Source organism: Tachypleus tridentatus, chromosome 1 (assembly GCF_004210375.1).
Source record: "Tachypleus tridentatus isolate NWPU-2018 chromosome 1, ASM421037v1, whole genome shotgun sequence".
Classification (NCBI taxonomy): Eukaryota; Metazoa; Arthropoda; class Merostomata; order Xiphosura; family Limulidae; genus Tachypleus; species Tachypleus tridentatus.
Genome location: NC_134825.1, coordinates 136,105,488 through 136,124,794, shown reverse-complemented (window position 1 = coordinate 136,124,794; position 19,307 = coordinate 136,105,488). Strand labels below are relative to the sequence as shown.

At 35.4% G+C, this 19,307-nt stretch overlaps 1 protein-coding gene across 7 annotated transcripts in view; it reads left to right on the top strand.

Moving 5' to 3' along the window:
• nopo (TRAF interacting protein no poles) overlaps positions 1-13,329 on the top strand; it is a 48,629-nt gene extending 35,300 nt beyond the window's left edge. For all 7 annotated transcript variants that reach the window (XM_076453748.1, XM_076453731.1, XM_076453761.1 and 4 more), the window contains 2 exons: positions 11,249-11,339; positions 12,687-13,329. In XM_076453748.1, the coding sequence (XP_076309863.1) occupies positions 11,249-11,339; positions 12,687-12,977 (382 nt within the window). In that variant the 3' untranslated portion in view covers positions 12,978-13,329. The remainder of the gene's footprint in view (positions 1-11,248; positions 11,340-12,686) is intronic.
• Positions 13,330-19,307: the final 5,978 nt, after the last annotated feature.

The window sequence follows — 19,307 nt, the reverse complement described above, 5'->3', positions numbered from 1 at the left end:
ACAGTAGCATGTCCTTCTACCATGGCTATCATTCAATGATCATTTCACAGCATGTTTCAACAGCGTACTGCATGTCTCAAAAAAACAATCATCACATTTAAAGTAAATTAAACCCAGAGCCTTGTTCCACATCCATTTGGGTTAAACATTTTCATCACACAGGGTGAAAATTAACTGAAGTTCTGACTGGGTTGTATTTTTGGCCCCAAATTTTCTTTGACAGTTGAAAGATCTTATTACTGCAATGGATTGAATTGTGTTGTTTTGTATCATACCACAATGTAATAAAACTTTTACTTTTTCTTGTTCCTGGGTAAAAAATGTTATTTTCTAATTGTTTATGCCTAAAGTAAATGGAAAGGACCTATTTTTCTCTTCAAACTTTGCTTTTGTGATCTGGGTAATGAAATTTTAAATTTGCTCATTTTCCAGAACATTTCAGGCAGATTTGGTCCTGAGTAGCTGATAGAGAATCTTCTCAAACTTACCAGAATTTTTAAGAACTTTCTAGACTGTTGTAGAACTTACAAGAAGAGGTGGACGTTGAAGATTCAGATTGCAATTTCAGAGGTGCAGCTGGTGAGAGAAACCCATACTACCCCAACCAAAGAGACCTCAATGACTTGATCAAAGATCTTGGTCTAACAAAGTCAAATGCCAAGCTTTTGACATCTAGGCTCAAGGAGTAGGATTTGTCAGATGAAAGTGTGCAAGTCAGAGGAAGTGTCACTGACATTTTTCAAGCTTCTTTTCTTGTCAAGATGGGCTCTGCTTCTTCCACAATGTATCCGGTCTGTGCGAGCCAATTGGAATTGCCTGTAACTTGAACGAGTGACGCCTCTTCATTGATGGCTCATTAGGTCCACCTCAGAAAGGAATGCAACAACATCAAGATTTTGTTAGAAGCCTTGAAGTATGATGAGTGTGACTGGGAGGATATTGGAGACTTCAAAAGGTGGCATTCCTGATGAGTCTTCAAGAAAGCTTTGCCAAGTTCTCCCCTTGGTGTGGATTCCTGTATGTGGTGAGGGGATCTCTCAGGGATGGTTCTGTTCTTTCAGTTTAACTCCTCTGGGATCTAAACATCCACCTATGTTTTTGCCATGTGTGGTGACCCGTGAAGGGGAGGAGAGGATCCCGGTGGGTTGAGGGATTCAACCCTAACACACCACTTTGGTCTTGAATTTCTGTAGACAGGCAGCCTTGGGTTGGCTCCCTTGGGTCATTCGGCTGGTCCACTCGGGCTAGGGTCAACCAAGTACCAGTGTTGGATGTTTTCAACAGGTATTGTGGACATTGTGTCTGATGCTGGTGTTTGGGTATAGTGCTCACAAAACCCTGGCATTGCTGCAGTGTTATTGTTTGGCATTGTAGTGCACTCCCTCGTAGGGTTCCAAAGTGGCTGGGGTCAGTGGGAACCAAAATTTCCCTTTCTTTATTATGGATCCTCCAAATAAATACTCAAATAAAACAGTCCATAGGTAAACGACCACATCTTGAAGATTCCAAGCAGCAATCTTCAACACCTGTAACACCTGTTTTACCTCATTTTCTTATACTACATTTTCTTTCAGAAAAATCTTTTGAGCAGATGTCTCCCTTTTTCATTCAGAAAGGACTAGACAGACCTGCTGACTCTCCAAAGTCAGTAAAGAAGCTTCAATCTGGTGACATATTGGTGGAAACATCAACATCTCAACGTAGTGAACTCCTCTTGCATTCAAAGGTGATTGGGAATACACCTATTGAGGTTACACCTCATGCTACTTTGAATTCATCATGAGGAGTTGTTGTTGAGAGGGATTTGAAGAACATCCCCGAGTCAGAGATTCTCACTGGTTTCTCCACTCAAGGAGTTTCTGCAGTGAAGCATATCTGCATTCACAAAGATGGAATTACAATGCTGAACAGTATCCTCGTTCTGACATTTACATCACCATGTCGGCCTCCCGCCATCAAGGCAGGATATCTTAATTGCAGGGTATGGCCACACATTCTAAACCCTCTCTGATGTTTCCAGTGTCAGCAGTTCGTTCACTCAAAGACATCGTGTCATGGTTTCTTGACATGTGCTCGTTGCAGTGGCAAAGATAATGATGCCTATGAGTGTGAAACGGACCTTCATTGCATCAGTTGCAATGGGTTTCACCGGTCCTACTTTCATTCTTGCCCTAAATGGTTGGAAGAAAAAGTGGTACAGCATTTGAAAACGATTTGTAGCATTACTTATCCTGAGGTGCGAAAGTTGCTGTCCACCACTTCATCTCATACATATGCTGCTACACTTCATTTCACAACTACAGTGGGAGTGCAGACAGATCTCTCTGTGCTTCAAAAAAAAACGTTTTCAAAACAAATGAAGTTTTTTGACCTCCATGGTTGAAAAAGTTGATGAATCAACTTCAACACCCATCTCTGTCCCTTACATACATTCAAACAAATCCCCAGATCCACTTCCTTTGGTTCCGAGTACAGGCATTTCCTTGGATACGTCTTCTTTTCCCATCCCAAGATGCAAAATGATGATTTGTTCACGTTCTCAGTCACTGGAATCCCCTACCAACAGCAAAGACCTGCCCAATAGACCCAGGGTAGGATCCATGAAGGTTGTTCAAGCTCTCTCAAAAAAGGACAGTAAGGAAAAAAGATGTGATTGTAAACAGAAGGGTTCTCCAGCCACTTCGCCTACCCGTCATTAAAAATGGCCACCTTGAAACAATGGAACTATCGAGGTTTATGTTCTAATTTGGATGACATCAAAACACTCATTGCTTCCTACCATCCTGTTTGTCTCTCCATACAGGCAACATATCTTAAACCTGCCAATACAGTCACCTTTCAGTGGTTTTCTTTATACAGAAATGACAGGTTGTGTGATGGACGAGTGCATGAAAGGGTGGCACTGTTGGTTGATCAGCATGTGCCCACCCTGTCTTTGCCACTCAACACACCCATGGAGGCTGTAGCCAGCTGTGTTTACTTGGGTCATACCATCACTGTTTGTTCTCTCTATCTGTTACCTGGAGAGACATATGATCAATCAGACCTTGATGCTCTCGTTGAACAGTTGCCATCTCCCTTTTTCATCCTAGGGGACTTTGATGGACATCATCATCCCTGGAGAAGTGCTGTTATTGATAGGAGGGGTCGCTCTGTAGAGCATATACTCTGATCACAACCTTTCTCTTTTCAATACTAATTCTTCTACTTATTCACATGTGCCTAATTAGACCTTTACTGCAATTGATCTGTCAATTTGCTCCCCTTCATTATTTTCCCATTTTTTCATGCAGGATTGACAATAATCCACAAGGCAGTGATCATTTTCCTATAATCTTGAGAGATACTGACTGTGGTCAATGCCACCCAACCCGTGTGCCCCGGTGGAGGCTGGATCAGGCAAACTGGCCCTCTTTCACTTCTCTACCAGAACTTGATTAAGTCTGTAAGGCATCAATAGATGACTGTATGGCAGCAGTAACTGACTGTATTATACAAGCAGTTGCTCAATATATTCCTAAAACCTCTACATGTTTTCCACGATATTTTCATCCATGGTGGAATCCTGCCTGCCACATGACATGAAAGGCTCAAAAATGGGCCTGGGATACTTTCCATAGATATCCCACACTCTCAAACCTCATCGCTTTCCAGCAGGCCCATGAATATGCTCGGTGGATAAGACGTTGATGGCAGAAGGAATCTTGGATTAACTTCACAACCAGCATATCTTCTACCACCAGTTCCAAAATCATATTGGACAAGATTCAAAAGGTTAGTGGGCAATATAATTCTGTCTCCCTCTCCATCTTGCTCTCTGATGGCCAAGAAGTAGCTGATACCCGAGCATTGCTGATACTCTAGGTGAAAGCTTTTCCCAGATATCTAGCTCTTCTGCTTGTTCCTCCACCTTCTTGGCCATCGAGACTCAGGCAAAGCAATCACCACTTTCCTTTCGAGCTGAATATCTCTATGACTATAATCGTCCCTTTACAGTGGTGGAACTCAAACAGGCCCTTCATCGGTCTGGCAGTACATATGTTGGACCAGATGATGTACACTATGAAATGCTGTGCCATATGTCTCCTGCTTCTCATGCTGTTCTTCTGATTGTTTTTAACTGGATCTGGCAGGAGAATTTTTTCCTGATGCCTGGTGCCAGGCTATTTTCCACCTTCCACAAAGCCTGTGAAGGATACCAAGATTCCTTCAAACTACAGTCCAATTGCTTTGATGAGCTGTCTCTGTAAGACCTTAGAGAGGATGGTTAATGCTCATCTTGTATGGTTCCTCAAATCAAACAACCTCCTCTCGTCCACCCAGTGTGGGTTCCAACAACAGTGCTCCACAGTGGACCACCTGATTCGACTTGAAATGCCAATCAGAGAAGCATTTCTCAAAGAACAACATCTTTTATCAGTATTCTTTGACATTTAGAAGGCTTATGACACAACATGGAAGTATGGCATTTTATGAGACTTCCATATATATGGGTTACGTGGCTATTTTCCCATTTTTATTCAAAAGTTTTTAATGGACAGGAGATTCCAAGTTCTTGTGGATTCGAAACTTTCCCTTTCTTTTCTACAGGAACTTGGTGTCCCTCAAGGCTGTGTTCTGAGTGTGAAACTTTTCAGTATAAAAATTAATGTCATCACTGAGCAACTCCCTCTCACTGTTGCAAAGGGGCTCTATGTCAGTGACTTTTACATCTCATGCTAGTTGTCAAACATGAGGTGTATTGAGCAGCAGCTACAGAATGCCCTCAATTGTTTATGAAGTGGATCACAGCAAATGGCTTTGCCTTCTCTCTCTCTAAAACCGTATGCATGCACTTTTGCTGCCAATGGGGTATTCACCCTGATTCTGAACCCCGTATTGGTGAAGTTGTGCTGCCTGTGGTCTCTGAGACTAGGTTCTTAGGGCTTATCTTTGACAGTAAGGTAACCTTTATACAACACATTAAGCAGCTACAGGTCAAATGTACAAGAGCACTGAACATCCTCCATGTCCTCTCTATCACCACTTGGGGAGTGGATTGATGTTCTATGCTAAAGATGTATTGTGCTCTTATTCGATCAAAACTCGACTATGGATCACTGGTCTATGGCTCTGCCAGACTATTGGCCTTAAAGATGCTAGACTCTATTCATCATCAAAAACTTCGGCTCTGCACTGGGGCTTTCCGCACTTCCCCAGTTCAGAGCTTATACATTTAGAGTCTCATGAACCTTCTTTGCACCTCTGCCGTTTGCAACTGTCTTTACTATATGCTTCAAAACTTCGTTCCTTACCAAAGCATCCCACCTGGGGATGCGTTTTCCTTCCTCAGTGGACCATACTTTTTTCAGAACAGACAATCTGCCATTGCTCCTTTTGGCCTTCACATCCAGGTACAATTGGATGAATTGGGTCTGTCCTTGGATAACATTGCAGAATCCATTGGTCAGCCCATCCCACCATGGCTTATTATAGTCCCCAAATATGACCTTTCTTAAATCATCTGAGAAACGCAGATACTCCCGATTGGAAGTACCCTCTTTTATGTACTGAACATCTTTCGAACAATCTTTCCATTTCAATTGATATGGATGGTTCCAAATCAGGTAATTCAGTGGGCTCTGCCATAGTTTGTTGCGGTACGGTGGTTGCACACAAAATCTCCTCTACATATTCTGTGTTCACTGCTGAACTGTATTCCATATCTCTTGCCCTGGATAATATTTAAACTGAGCAGTACTCCAACTGCACTATTTATACTGACTCGCTTAGTTCTCTTCTGGCCCTGGAATTGCTTCATGTTGGCTCACACCCTGTTCTCGCTGATATTCAAAACCGACTGGCCCATTTCTCTTTAACATCTACTTCTATCCAGTTTTTCTGGATACCGGGCCATGTTGGTATTCGCGGGAACGAGCTCACCAACACTGCATCTAAGTCTATCTGCTCTGGCACTATCACCACTGTGCCTGTCCCATACATGGACTATGGTCCTGTATTCAAGGCTTGTTTCCCGTGCTAGCTGGCAGTTGGCTTGGAGTGAGCAATATGAAAACAAGCTTTTCCAAATAAAACCCTATACTGAACTTTGGCTGTCTTGTTCCTATAAGGATTGGAAAGAGTAAGTTGTTCTAACTAGACTATTCATTGGTCACAGTTTTTTTTAACTCATCATTTTCTTTTATCTGGAACTGATGCACCAGTGTATAGTTCGAAAAAACACTCAGATCACAATAAGCCACATTTTACTTTCTTGTCATCATTATGATTCCCAACGACAGCACCATTTTAAGCATGTTCTGTCTCAAGGTTTGTCCATAATGTTAGACAGTGTTATTGGTGATGGTGACACTATCCACCTTGGTAATGTTTTTAGTTTTTGTAAAGGCCATTAATCTTTTTAATGCCACTTAAGTTGTTTAATTTATACATTACACCTTTTTAATGTGGTTTCCTTTTAAAAATCACAGTTCATCTAGTTCGATTTGAAATTAGAAACTGACCGTAACATTAAGTAACTTGAAACCAGGAATAGAAAAGCCAACTTCAGGTGTCTGACGGTGGTTTTTATTCTTACCTGCTCGTCTTCCTGGTGAGTTATGATTATTACAGTCATGCTACAGAAAGTCCTTTACAACTTGAATTATTGTAGTTTTTCTCTTGATGTTGTAGACTAGATGTAAAATTGGTTTTATGCTATTTATTTATATTTTAACTTTTTGTTTTACCTTAATTTCCTTTTATGAATTTTACTGAATTTACTTTTACCTTTTTAACGGACATTTGGCACAGATAGCCTAGCTGCTTTGTGCCATAAAACATTAAATCAACCAACCAACCAACTTTCTTGTACTGTGGGTTTTGCTTATCATCATTTTGGTATCCCTTATTTAGACTTACAGTGTTTGAAGTCAGTTTTCCCTTTGTGGGGATTGGACCCCAATACTAAGGTTTACCTAATCACTGCTTTCTCATATTCATCTCTACCTGACTGTTTTTCTCAATTTCTTCTCTTCTCTTCTTCTGTTGTGTGAGGCTGCTCATCATTCCCCTGAACTTTATCTGTTTCAGTTGGGAGATTTGGGCCATTTTGTATGCAGCATTTCATCATGTACTTCTCACATTGCATGAAAACTTTTCTCTTTTTTTAGGATGTGAGTTTCTCTAGACACCCTAATTCCTCTTGGTTGTGCCCACATGAATCACTTTCAGTTGGCTTTGATACATCAATGGGTTTTTGTTTGGGATATTTTAGGTGTCCTCACCTTTCATCATTCCATTCATACCAAATGTTTTGGTGGTTGTATTGTGACTACTCTACCTTGGGTGTATTTCTTCCCTTTTCTCATCCAGAATGTCATCTTTTTGTGGATGTTTTTCATTTTCTTCATATTCAGAAGGTTTTGGGTCAAAACATGTTTGAGCCAGCCAATTCAGAATCACTAACAGAACACAACATAGAATGGTGTGAATTATAGCAAGGACATGCTTTCCACTGCTATACCAGTTATTATGTTATCCACTTCTTGTTCCTTTATTTTCAATACTCATATGTCAGCCCCAATCAGGCAAAGAGCCATCTGTTCTCACACTCCATCTTAATGCATGACTTTTTCATGATGCTTTGCCAGAAAGGCCGAATTTTTTTGCAGTCTGTGGCTATCTTAATTTTCAATCCTTCTCATCCTTCATCCATAGTTGTTTAGAAGTGGTGCACAAACTGCTGTTGGTCTGTCTGACATGATTACCATCCTTTCCATTCTTTGTTTCATCACATCATATCCTTTTTGACAGGAGATCTTTGGTTTCCTTATTACAGGTAATCTGGTGACTTTTATCAGCCATATTCAGGTTTACTTAATATATTTGTGTTTTCCAAACACCAGTCATGTACATGTTGTTCCATTCCTTCCTTCATTTGAATGTTTACCTTTATGTTTACTATATCACCTTTCCTTGAAACCTCTTTTTACTACATGTTAGCATGCAGACATTATTATTTTGATTTGTTTGTAATTGATTTCAGCTGTGTTTTGTTTCATATTTCCTACATTCTCCTCTTTATGCTCTAAATTTTATTCTGCTTGAAAAGGTAATTCCACCCTTATGACCATTCCAGTACCAATTGCTTCCTTTGCCCAGTCAGGTTTCTCTAATGTTATGTGACATGGACTACTTTTTCTATAGTTTCCATTTGTTTATTCCTTGGAATCATAACCTCTTCCATTTCCATTACAAGTTTGGTTTGTCTGGTGTATTCTTTCCTTTCTCCAGGTAATTGTCATCTTTTGGACATTTCTTTTCGTTAGATCCATCTTACAATTTCCTTGGCTGTCCATTACCATCTTCACTTGAAGGACATCATTAGTGCTGGTGTGTGGACCACTCTGCATACTTTTACATCCCCTTATCCTCTCTTTCTCTGTGCATAAGTACTCTATTCATTTTATTTTATTTTCAGGGGTCTTTCTCTGGCAAGTGTTGCCTGACCATGAATACTTGGTCTTAAATCCACACTGTAAGACCAATGCTGATATGACATATCAAATGATCTATGGTGTTGAGTATCATCCTACTACAGATCTGATGTACCGTTCAAGATGTCAACTGTTGTTTAATTAAGTCTTTCAACATGATCCATTTCTTCTTCCAAATATAATGTCATATCACATAAATGGGTTGTATTATGCTTACTGTTCATTGTATGATTTTAGCATTTTGTGAATGGAGTGAGATATTATACTCGAAATTAACATTTTCCTAAACTGAAAATATATTTTTGATAGATACATACCTTTGCATACATCTCCCACCCATCCACCCCATTTCAGGTATAATTTGATTTTATCTGACCAATCTTGAATTAGTAACAGCTGCAAGACTAGAGGAAACACCAGTTATGATAGTGTCACAATGTTGTTGGAGGGTTGTTGCTTAATTATTTGCATAGTAGTATGCAGATATATCATGTTAACATATATGAGGATAAGTGGGAATATCCAGGCAAGTGGCAAGAGGACAGCTTAGAAATGCTTTTTGTGAGGTAAGTATATTGGAAATACATTTTGAGTTTAGGAAAGTGTTAACTTTAGGTTTTCAATCAAGATTGGCAACTATCAAGCTGTTTGCAAATCATCATATAAAGCTACGAATGTTATTTTTGGTTTACGCTGTATAATATGAGTTATTAAGCAGTGTCTGGAACATTGTTTTATTCTGGAAATTTTAGAACTAAGAAATGTTAGCTACTAAAATGTACTTTGCACATAACATTATTCACAAAATAATGAATTTTGATTTTAAATCTAGAAAACTCTCTACTAAATTGTGTATAAGAGCATCTTACTTCGCTAGAAATGTTGAAATTTGAACTTCAGTGTGGAATGTTAGCTATTAAATTGTCTATGGAACATTGTATGATTCTAGGATTGTTCGATTTTGGCTTTCATTTCAGAATGTTGGGTATTAAGCTATGAACATTATGTTCTTGTACAAATGTTAAAGTTTGGACTACAGTCTAGAGTGATACCTACTAACCTGTACTTGGAATATCATATTATTTTATGAATATTAAATTCTGGATTTCTGTCTAGAAATTTAACTGTAAAGCTGTGTGAAAGGTATTATTCTATAAACTCTTAAAACAGTTTATCGTTTGTATGCTACTAACCTGGTTATGCTCTCCCTAGATCCATCCCTAGTTAGTTTCCCATTCTTTTGCTATACTTTCTGAATAAAGCATATCTTTTTTAATTTTATCTTTGTCATGGTTTTTTCCACCATCCTTTCAATGTAGGATTGTAACTATCTGTTCCGTAGTCTGAAATTAAAATTATTCTTACTTGGAAATATTTCCTATAAATATCTTTCCACAGTACCTCCACATCTGGTGTGCCTATTTGCCTCATACAGAATGAGCTTTTGGTTTACATAAATGCTGTAGGGGAATACTACTTTAGGAGGAGTACGGTCTAATGGTGTTTGTAACATGCATTAGTGTTGTTAATGTAATATATTCCACATTGGGTTGTTTGACGTGTGAATAACCAATCTAAAACTCAGAATATTTTTCTAATCGCTTTCTCAACCATTTTAAAGTGCTTGAAACCCATTATGTTCTTTCAAACCAAGTTTTCAAGCAGGTAGCTTGTATCTTTACTCTGTTCAAAATTACATGTATTTTTAGACATAATACAGCTTAGTTACTAAACTTAATAAATTAAAGTGGGGTTCTGTGATATTCATATAGTTATCTATGATTTTTTTTTGTTATTAAAATATATATATAAAACCTTTAAAAAATTATTTTGTTTCACATCCTCCACTTGCAAAACTTGGAAAAGTATAGAAACCTATGGCAAACGGCAAATGAGTACAAAAGTCATCATAACTAGAACACATAATTGTTTGTTATACTTATTTATTTACTGTTCTGTGTTTTTTTTTTTAAATTAGTTTGAGAACATATTTTTTATAGTAATAATCTGTGTACATTTGTTCAATAATTGAAATGTGATTGAATTTTACCAAATGGTAGTCCACTAGAGTACAGCCAAGACAGGTAACTTTGTAAAGACTAAAGGTTAGTTTTACATTATTGGATAAGGTAACATGAGTGTACACTCATCAATATATGTTCTGTAGTGTTAGCTAGGCATGGCTGGAAGGTCAATATGATAAAAAATATATGTTAGTGCATAATATTATGAGATTTAAGCTGTTTAGACTAAACATTTGTGTTTTCATGTTATAATCTGTAATTATTACAGAATTGAAAAGCATAATTTATATTTATTTCTTAATTTCTTATGAGGTTGGTCAAAATGAAAAATCCCATATAGTTAGGATAGAGAAAATAATAGAAAATATAAAGTATCACTGAAAACAAACATCTGGAACATGTTTAGATAGTTTGAGGGATTAGTCAAATAATATTTGAGATTTGGTGGACAAAGAGTGTTTTTTTAATCATAACATTAAAATTAATTCCTAATTGGACTAGTAAAGCACAGACCTAATATTTTCACAAACAAAGCTTTGGTAAACATACTTTATTTGAAACATTTTTTTGTGTGTGCAAAAATTTTATCAAATTTTGTAGTTAACATTCTGCATCAAAAGTTATAAAAACCTAACTTGTTTATATTATACCAAGTTTTTTATGAAAGGGTTAATTTCGTTTATTAATCTATAATGAGTTTGCTACAAATAACTAACACTAGAAAAATTTTCTTTTAACAACTTTTAGTCCAGAAAGTGCAAGTGTTAAAAGACCACGACTGACAGACCCAGAAGACATTGATCTTTCTACTGAGAAGTTTTCCCCAAATCATCTATCTGTAAGTAGGAAGTTTTGTTCTTTATATGTAACACTTTAATATATATCTTAACTAAATGAGAAGAAAAGACATAGTACTGTGCATTATTCCCCTTTACCTTTCATTCAATCAGGCTACCTTTAAGTCTGAAACTATATATAACAAAATTAACCTCATGTCACTCAAGAAATGTCTTGCTCAACAGCTCTAGCATTATAAGAAAGAAAGTAGTGAAATCAGATGAATTAAAAATGTGCAGTTAATTCATCCCTTTTTTAGGATGGAATAGTCTAACACACTAAGCACCGAAGCATGACAATTCAAAGCAAAAACACTTAAAAAATGATAAACATGCTATATAACAGTGTTGTTTGTAGGATGTGTACTTTGCATATTGACACTATTTTGATTTTCACCATTGAAACAATTATCTTTGTACTAGTTTGGAGAAAAAACAAACTGAAGTATGCATTTTAATTATTTGTATATGTCAACCCTTTGAAATGTGTTATGAATGGCATTGTAATTAATGGTTGTGATTGTTAGTGGAAAATTCTGAACAGTAATTAGATCATTTGGTTGTGTAAAGAAATTTGATTGGTTTTTAGAGAGGTTTACTTCAATATTATGGGATATCAGTGATTGAAAATGGCAGAAAAAACAAAAGGTGTGAAGTCGTTCAAGAAGCAGTTAACTTAAAAAAATTACATTTTTAATCAAAATGATGCAAAAATAGAAATAATAAAAAAGGTGTAGAGAAGACAAATGTAATGTGTGGTTTGTCAGTGAATGCATAGATATTTTCAGTACATACACAAGTGAAACAAATTGTAACAATTCAATTTACTGTTTCTTCAAATAAAAGTTACTTGATCATGTTATGCTTTTATGATTTGCAAAGTTAGTTGATATCTACTTCATTACATGAATAACCCATTTGGAGAGGGAGTAGATTGGACCCACTTGAGGAAATTCTTTGAAGCAACATTGTAGAATAAAAAACCTTAAAGACTAAAATATACTTTATACCCTTTAATAATGAAAAACAGACATAAAATATGAAAACAGAACCCTTTATCGTTGGAATATTGTGTCTGTTATTTTCCCTATTCTAACTATTTATGCAATAATAGCTGTTAAAAAATTTGGTTAATCTTTTTATTGTAAAATATTTGAACTGGAAACGAAATAGACAATTTCCTGTACATGAAACAATATATCTCATTTGATAGATTAAAACTTTGTATTTCTATTGGTTATAAATAATATAGTATTATATGTAAGAGAGAACTGTTGGCAATTTTGGATAGAGAGGTCTCAGTTTTTATTTTATGGCTGTAATAATTAGAAATTTTGCTTTATTTGTAGAGAACATCTGTGAAGAAGCTCAACAAGTGCGTTTCTTTTATTAATCAGTCATACACACCTGTAATTAGTGTCCATCATCCTCGTGTAACTGAAAATCTCTTCAAACCTTTAAGATCAATGCAGCCAGATGAAGAGTCAGTTTTAAGGAAAGGCTACAATGGATTAGGAGGACATTCTACTTTTGTTTGCGGGTCAAGGAATATGTTTATTAAATCTAAACCTTTACTCCAAAGAAAACCATCTTCTAAGAAACAGGCAAACCAGAAAAGCACCTTGGACCAGTTCATGTAACATAAAATTGTTATTTCATTTAGCTTAATAGATGAAGATTTGTGACAGAATCATAAAGTTATTAAGGTCACTGTATTTAAACTAGTATAAGTGATCATTTGTAAATTCTCTGACATTGCAACAGAAAGTAAATAAGTTTCCCAGACTGTATAAATTTGTAAACTAATTTAAGCATTTGAAATATTTCTAGAGATTTGGTATTCAAACATTTTAAATATTATCTCTGCTCAGTGCTTATCTGAAGTTGTACCAGACACTTCTCTCAAATGGTGCTGTAACATAGTGGTCTACAGAGTTTTGATTTTTATATTTGTTTGAAGATTTCTAATAAATGTTGTGATACAAGTGTAAAGGTTTGTTATTAATGTATTACAGGATTCTTTCATACCATTATTTAGTTTTCGAGAGAAAATAGAAAATAAAAACATACTTCAGATAAATATGTAAATTACATAATCATCTTTTTTTTAAATTATTCTTAAACATATTCTTTAATGAAATTCTAGTCTTAATGTAAACTGTATATCTGAATTCAAAGTATATAAATTATAATTTTAGTTTATGTCCTCCATGTAATTCCTGCAACACATTAGACTTTTTATGGTGAATATATATATACTACATGGCTGAATGTATGTGGACACCCCTCCTAATTAGTGTGTTCAGCTATTTCAGCTACACCCATTGCTAACAGGTATATAAAATCAAGCGTATAGCCATGCAATCTCCATAGACATACATAGAATGGGTCGTACAGAAGAGCTCAGTGACTTTCAAGATGGCACTGCCATAGAAAGCCATCTTCCCAACAAGTCAGTTCATCAAATTTCTGTCCTGCTAGAACTGCCCCGGTCAACTGTGAGTACTATTACTGTGAAGTGGAAACATCTAGAAGCAACAGCAACTCAGCCACAAAGCGGTAGGCCACACAAGCGCATAGAAAGAGACTGCCAAGTACTGAAGCACATAAAAATTGTCTGTTCACAGTTGCAACACTCACTATCGAGTTAAAACTGTCTCTGGAAGCAATGTCAGCACATGAACTGTTTGTTGGGAACTTCATGAAATGGGTTTTCATGGCTGAGTAGGTGCACACAAACCTAAGATCCCTATGCGCAGTGCCAAGCGTCAGCAATGGAAATGCATTTTCTGGAGTGATTAGTCACACTTCACTATCTGGCAGTCTGACAGACAAATCTGTGTTTGGCAGGTGCCAGGAGAATGCTACCTGCCTGAATGCATAGTGCCAACTGTGAAGTTTTGTGGAGGAGGAAACATGGTCTGGGGCTGTTTTTCATGGTTTGGGCTAGGCTCTTTAGTTCCAATGAAGGGAAATCTTAATGCTACAGCATACAATGACATTCTGGAGAATTGTGTGCTTCCAGCTTTGTAGCAACAGTTTCAGGAAGGCCCTTTTTTGTGTCAGCATAACAATAACCCCGTGTAAAAAAGCAAGGTCCGTAAAGACATGGTTTGGCGAGGTTGGTGTGGAAGAACTTGACTGGCCTGCACAGAGCCCTGACCTCAACCCCATCAAACACCTTTGGGATGAATTGGAACACCAACTGCAAGCCAGGCCTTCTCACCCGACATCACTAATGCTCTTGTGGCTAAATAGAAGCAAATTCCTGCAGCCATGTTCCAAAATCTAGTGAAAAGCTTTTTCAGAAGAGTGGAGACTGTTATAGGAGCAAAGGGGAGACCAACTTCATATTAATTCCCATGGTTTTGGAATGAAATGTTCAACAAGTACATATGGGTATGATGGTCAGTGTCCACATACTTTTGGCCATTTACTATGTATATATATATACTAGTGTATAGCCCATCAAAAATAATGGAGCAATTACTACAACCTGTACCCCATAGTATATCATAATCTCACATTTTGTGGCTGAAATAAATAAATTTTGAAAATCAAGCTTGACTAACAAAGAGGCAGAATAGTGCAGTCAAACATATGTAAATTCCTTTGTGAGCCAATCAAAGTTAAAATTATTCATGAACTGAACTTGTTGCATTCTTCATAGAATAATTTTTAGTAAAATCAGTAAGGTTAACAGTTTCTGATATATAGAAAAGTCATTGCATTTTAGTAACACTACATTCCAAAATTGTCTTTTTTTTTTCATGTTGCTTGGCAACAAAAGTATAATCTAATATTGTTGTTAGTATATGTATTGAAAGTATAAAATGAAATGTATTGACGACAAAACAGGAAAAATATTTGTTGACTTCTTAATTCAGAGTTTCTGTTGATTACATAAGTTCAAAATGAATTCATGGTGTATTCATAGGATAATTATTGGTAAAATCAGTAAGATTAACAGCTTCTAATATACAGACAAGCCATTGCATTTTGGTAACACTACATTCTAAAATTAGTTTTTTTTTCCACTTAGCAATAAAAGTATAACCTAATATTGTTGTTAGTATATGTACTGAAAATATAAAATGAAATGTATAGACAACAAAACAGGAAAAATATTTGTTGACTTCTTAATTCAGAGTCTCTGTTGATTACATGAGTTCAAAATGAATTCATGGTGTATTCATAGAATAATTATTGGTAAAATCAGTAAGATTAACAGCTTCTAATATACAGACAAGCCATTGCATTTTGGTAACACTACATTCTAAAATTAGTTGTTTTTTTTCCACTTAGCAATAAAAGTATAACCTAATATTGTTGTTAGTATATGTACTGAAAATATAAAATGAAATGTATAGACAACAAAACAGGAAAAATATTTGTTGACTTCTTAATTTAGAGTCTCTTGATTACACAAGTTTTTTTTATTAAAAATGTTGATGATAAAACAGAAAATACCTCAATTCAGGAATGATTTAAATTTAAAATTGAATTGATATTTTTACTTTCATGATAAAGTTTATGCACTTGGCTGTAGGTTAGGTTATCCTACACTTAACATTATGATAATACTTCACTGATTCCTATTGACAATTGAATGATCCAGGGTACTTTTCCTTTTGTAGAATTCCAACATACTTGTACCAAGTACACAGGAATACTTCAGTTATATCCTTTCTCATTTTATTTCTTTTCAAGAGAAAACAATTTCAGAGACCTTAACCTTTCCTAGTATGACAACTTTTTTTTACCAACTGTTATCATCATAACCCCCTTTGAACCTTTAGAACAATTGAAAGTCCATCTTAATGAGAGTAAGCTCAAGTATGATCACATTTGTAGCCTAACCAATGACACAGCAATGACATTTTTCATATTACAATTATATTCAATATTTCTGTAAATACAACTTTAAATCCTATTTACTCTTCTGCTAGTAACATCACAGTTTGGATGAATTAAGAAGCTGATCAACAAAGACAGTATCTTTTTCTTGTATGATTTTCTTTGAATTGTATTATAATTATACTAGCAATTTAAATTATGATAACTCGTATATACTACTTTGCATTCATTATCATCACAACCCATCTGCCTAACTCACTAAATGAAAATTCTATTGTAAAGCTTCATCATTCTTATTACAGCCAACAACACTCAAGATCTATGTATCATCTTGGATAAAGGTACTTTTTGGTTTATTCAGCTAATTGATAGTTTGTTTGACATTAGCAGTAGATAATACTGACATTCATAAAAAGTTTCCAAAAGTTCACTAAGGCAGTAATAAATGGTTTACTGCTGATTATTAACTTCTGTTAACAAATTCTTTTCTCAGTAATTTAAGTACTATTTTTTGATTCATAATGTGACTAATTTCCAGGTGTCATTTTTTAAAGTTTTCTCTTTATAACTGTCAAAGGTTTTGGAAATATTCTTTTTCAGCCTTACTGTAAGTAGTTTTTAAGTCTTTGATTATTTGCCTAGTAGTGCTATTTTTTTTTACATTAAATTTTTAAGTTTTCCCCATTTTTGTTTTAATTCTGGATGACTTCTAAGATCTGGCTTGTTAATATAGTTTTGTTTCTTTGGAATAATTTGTTCATGCAAATTCTACTGTTTCCTCCTCCTCCAATACTAAGAACAGTTAAAATATTTGAGAACTGAATTATAAATTTCTTTTTAATCATGGTTTCTCTGTTAAGAAAGTACAGTCTAAGTTTCTATTTTATGTTTTCAACCTTTGGTTCTTTAGAACTTTTGAAAAAAGTACGTTACCATTTGGATGTTTGATCAAATTGTACTAAGTGAATCACATGCCTGAGCATTCCTAGGATTATCTGTTTGAATCAGTATATAATCTTAAATGCTTTTCATTACCTTTGGAAACTTGTCTACTGTTTTTTGTTGCTTTTTTCTCTGAAATAATTATTTATTGGCATCAAGTTGAATTCCAGCATGTAGTGGTAAAATAGTTTCTGTTTGTGTCTGTGTGGAAAAAGTAGTAACATTTTATTTCAATTTTTTCATGAAATCTGCCTCAGTAATAAAGTTATGAAGTGGAATCAATTCTGTGATTTCATATAACACTTCATAAAAGGTCATTTCTGCACCTGAACTATCGTTATTTGTATTATAATATGCTATTATTGTAATTACAATGGATTATCACAAAAATGTGCTATCAAAATATTATCACTACTGTTTGAAGACATTTTAATGCATATGCCTGAGGAGAAAGCCTACATTCCAACTAAATCTCGAGCTTCATTTTTAGATGTTGATGTTCTGAGATTTTGTCTTATTTTCATGTTCTAATTAATGTTTTTTATTAGATATTATTTGAATACTATAGTTTTGTATCATTTATCTCAATCCTCCTTGGACTGCAATTGCATTCAAAGTGTAGATATTAAATGTAAATATTTTTAATTGTTTTTTGCATTTCATTAATTTGATACTTGCAGATCTTTCTCAGCCATCTAAACACCTTTAATGGATTTAAGGGTATTTTATCATTCTGTGTCTCTTGAAAGCAAAGATACAGAGCTAGCATTAGTATTGTGAACATTCTAACCCTTATTTGTAATTTGTACAATTCATGTTTTCTCTTTTTTGACAATAGGCCTGGTATGGCCAGGTGGTTAAGGCACTCGACTCTTAATCTGAAGGTCGCAGGTTTGAATCCCCGTCACACCAAACATGCTCACCCTTTCAGCTGTGTGGGTGTTATAATGTTTCACTCAATCCCATTATTTGTTGGTAAAAAAAGAAGCCCAGGAGTTGGCAGTGGGAGGTAATAACTAGCTGCCTACCCTCTAGTTTTGCACTGCTAAATTAGGGACGGCTAGCGCAGATAGCCCTTGAGTAGCTTTGCGTGTAATTCAAAACAAACTTCTTGAAATATGATACTGCAACCTTTTTACACCTTACAGCAGATATTAGGTATCCTTAAGACTTGTATAGTCATTGTTTCACAAGGAACTCTTCCAGCATTTCATAAATTTTGTTTATGATTTGATCTCGGATCATTCCCTCAATTACCAACTTACAAAATAAATTCACGGTAGCACACGTCAATATTCAGGGTGAATTTACTTCCAAGAAACACGAGATTGAAAATACAACCAAAAGCATTTAACCAAAGATATGTGTAATCAGTGAAACCTATTTATGTATCATCCATAGATTTAAAATAAAAAGCTATTCAGTTATTAGAAAAGATCGAGCAAACAATAATGATCTCAACATAGGTACACTTACGTTATACTAATCTGAACTCATTTTAAAGGAAGTACCAAAAACTTCCTCAAATAAATGTATTATTATTGTAGATGAGCAAACCGAAATAGAACTATTGTAACGGTAGCGGGAATATAGTGCTTGCCCAATAAAAAGTTAGACACCGACCTCTTAAGTTTTATAATTAATCATAACACTGATACCACAGTAACCGGTGACCTGAACAGTAAGCATTTTATTTTAAACTGTAAATGAACGAATGCTAACGGTAGAATTCTATACAAGTTTTCTACAGGTATAAACACTGTGATACTCATTGATGCTACCTTGACATATTATTCATATGGCAATAGATATACTGGGTGCCTGTGCTCGTATAATATGTCAAAAATTTGTCAATTTTTAAGTAGGTCAGGATATTGACAGCGATCATTTACCTATATGGTGTATTTTCATTCTCATCCCCAATACAAATTAATCAATAGAAGAAAAAAATTCAATTACAAGAAGGCAAATTAGATTAAGTATAAAATAATCATTGACAAAAGTGTATCGAAAGAAATAGCAAATAATTTACACGGCAACCTCCCCTCCCCCCCTAGTACAGCGGTGTCTATGGATTTACAACGCTAAAATAGGGGTTCGATTCCCCCTCGGTGGGCTCAGCAGATAGACCGATGTGGCTTTGCTATAAGAAAACACACACACTCTCATTT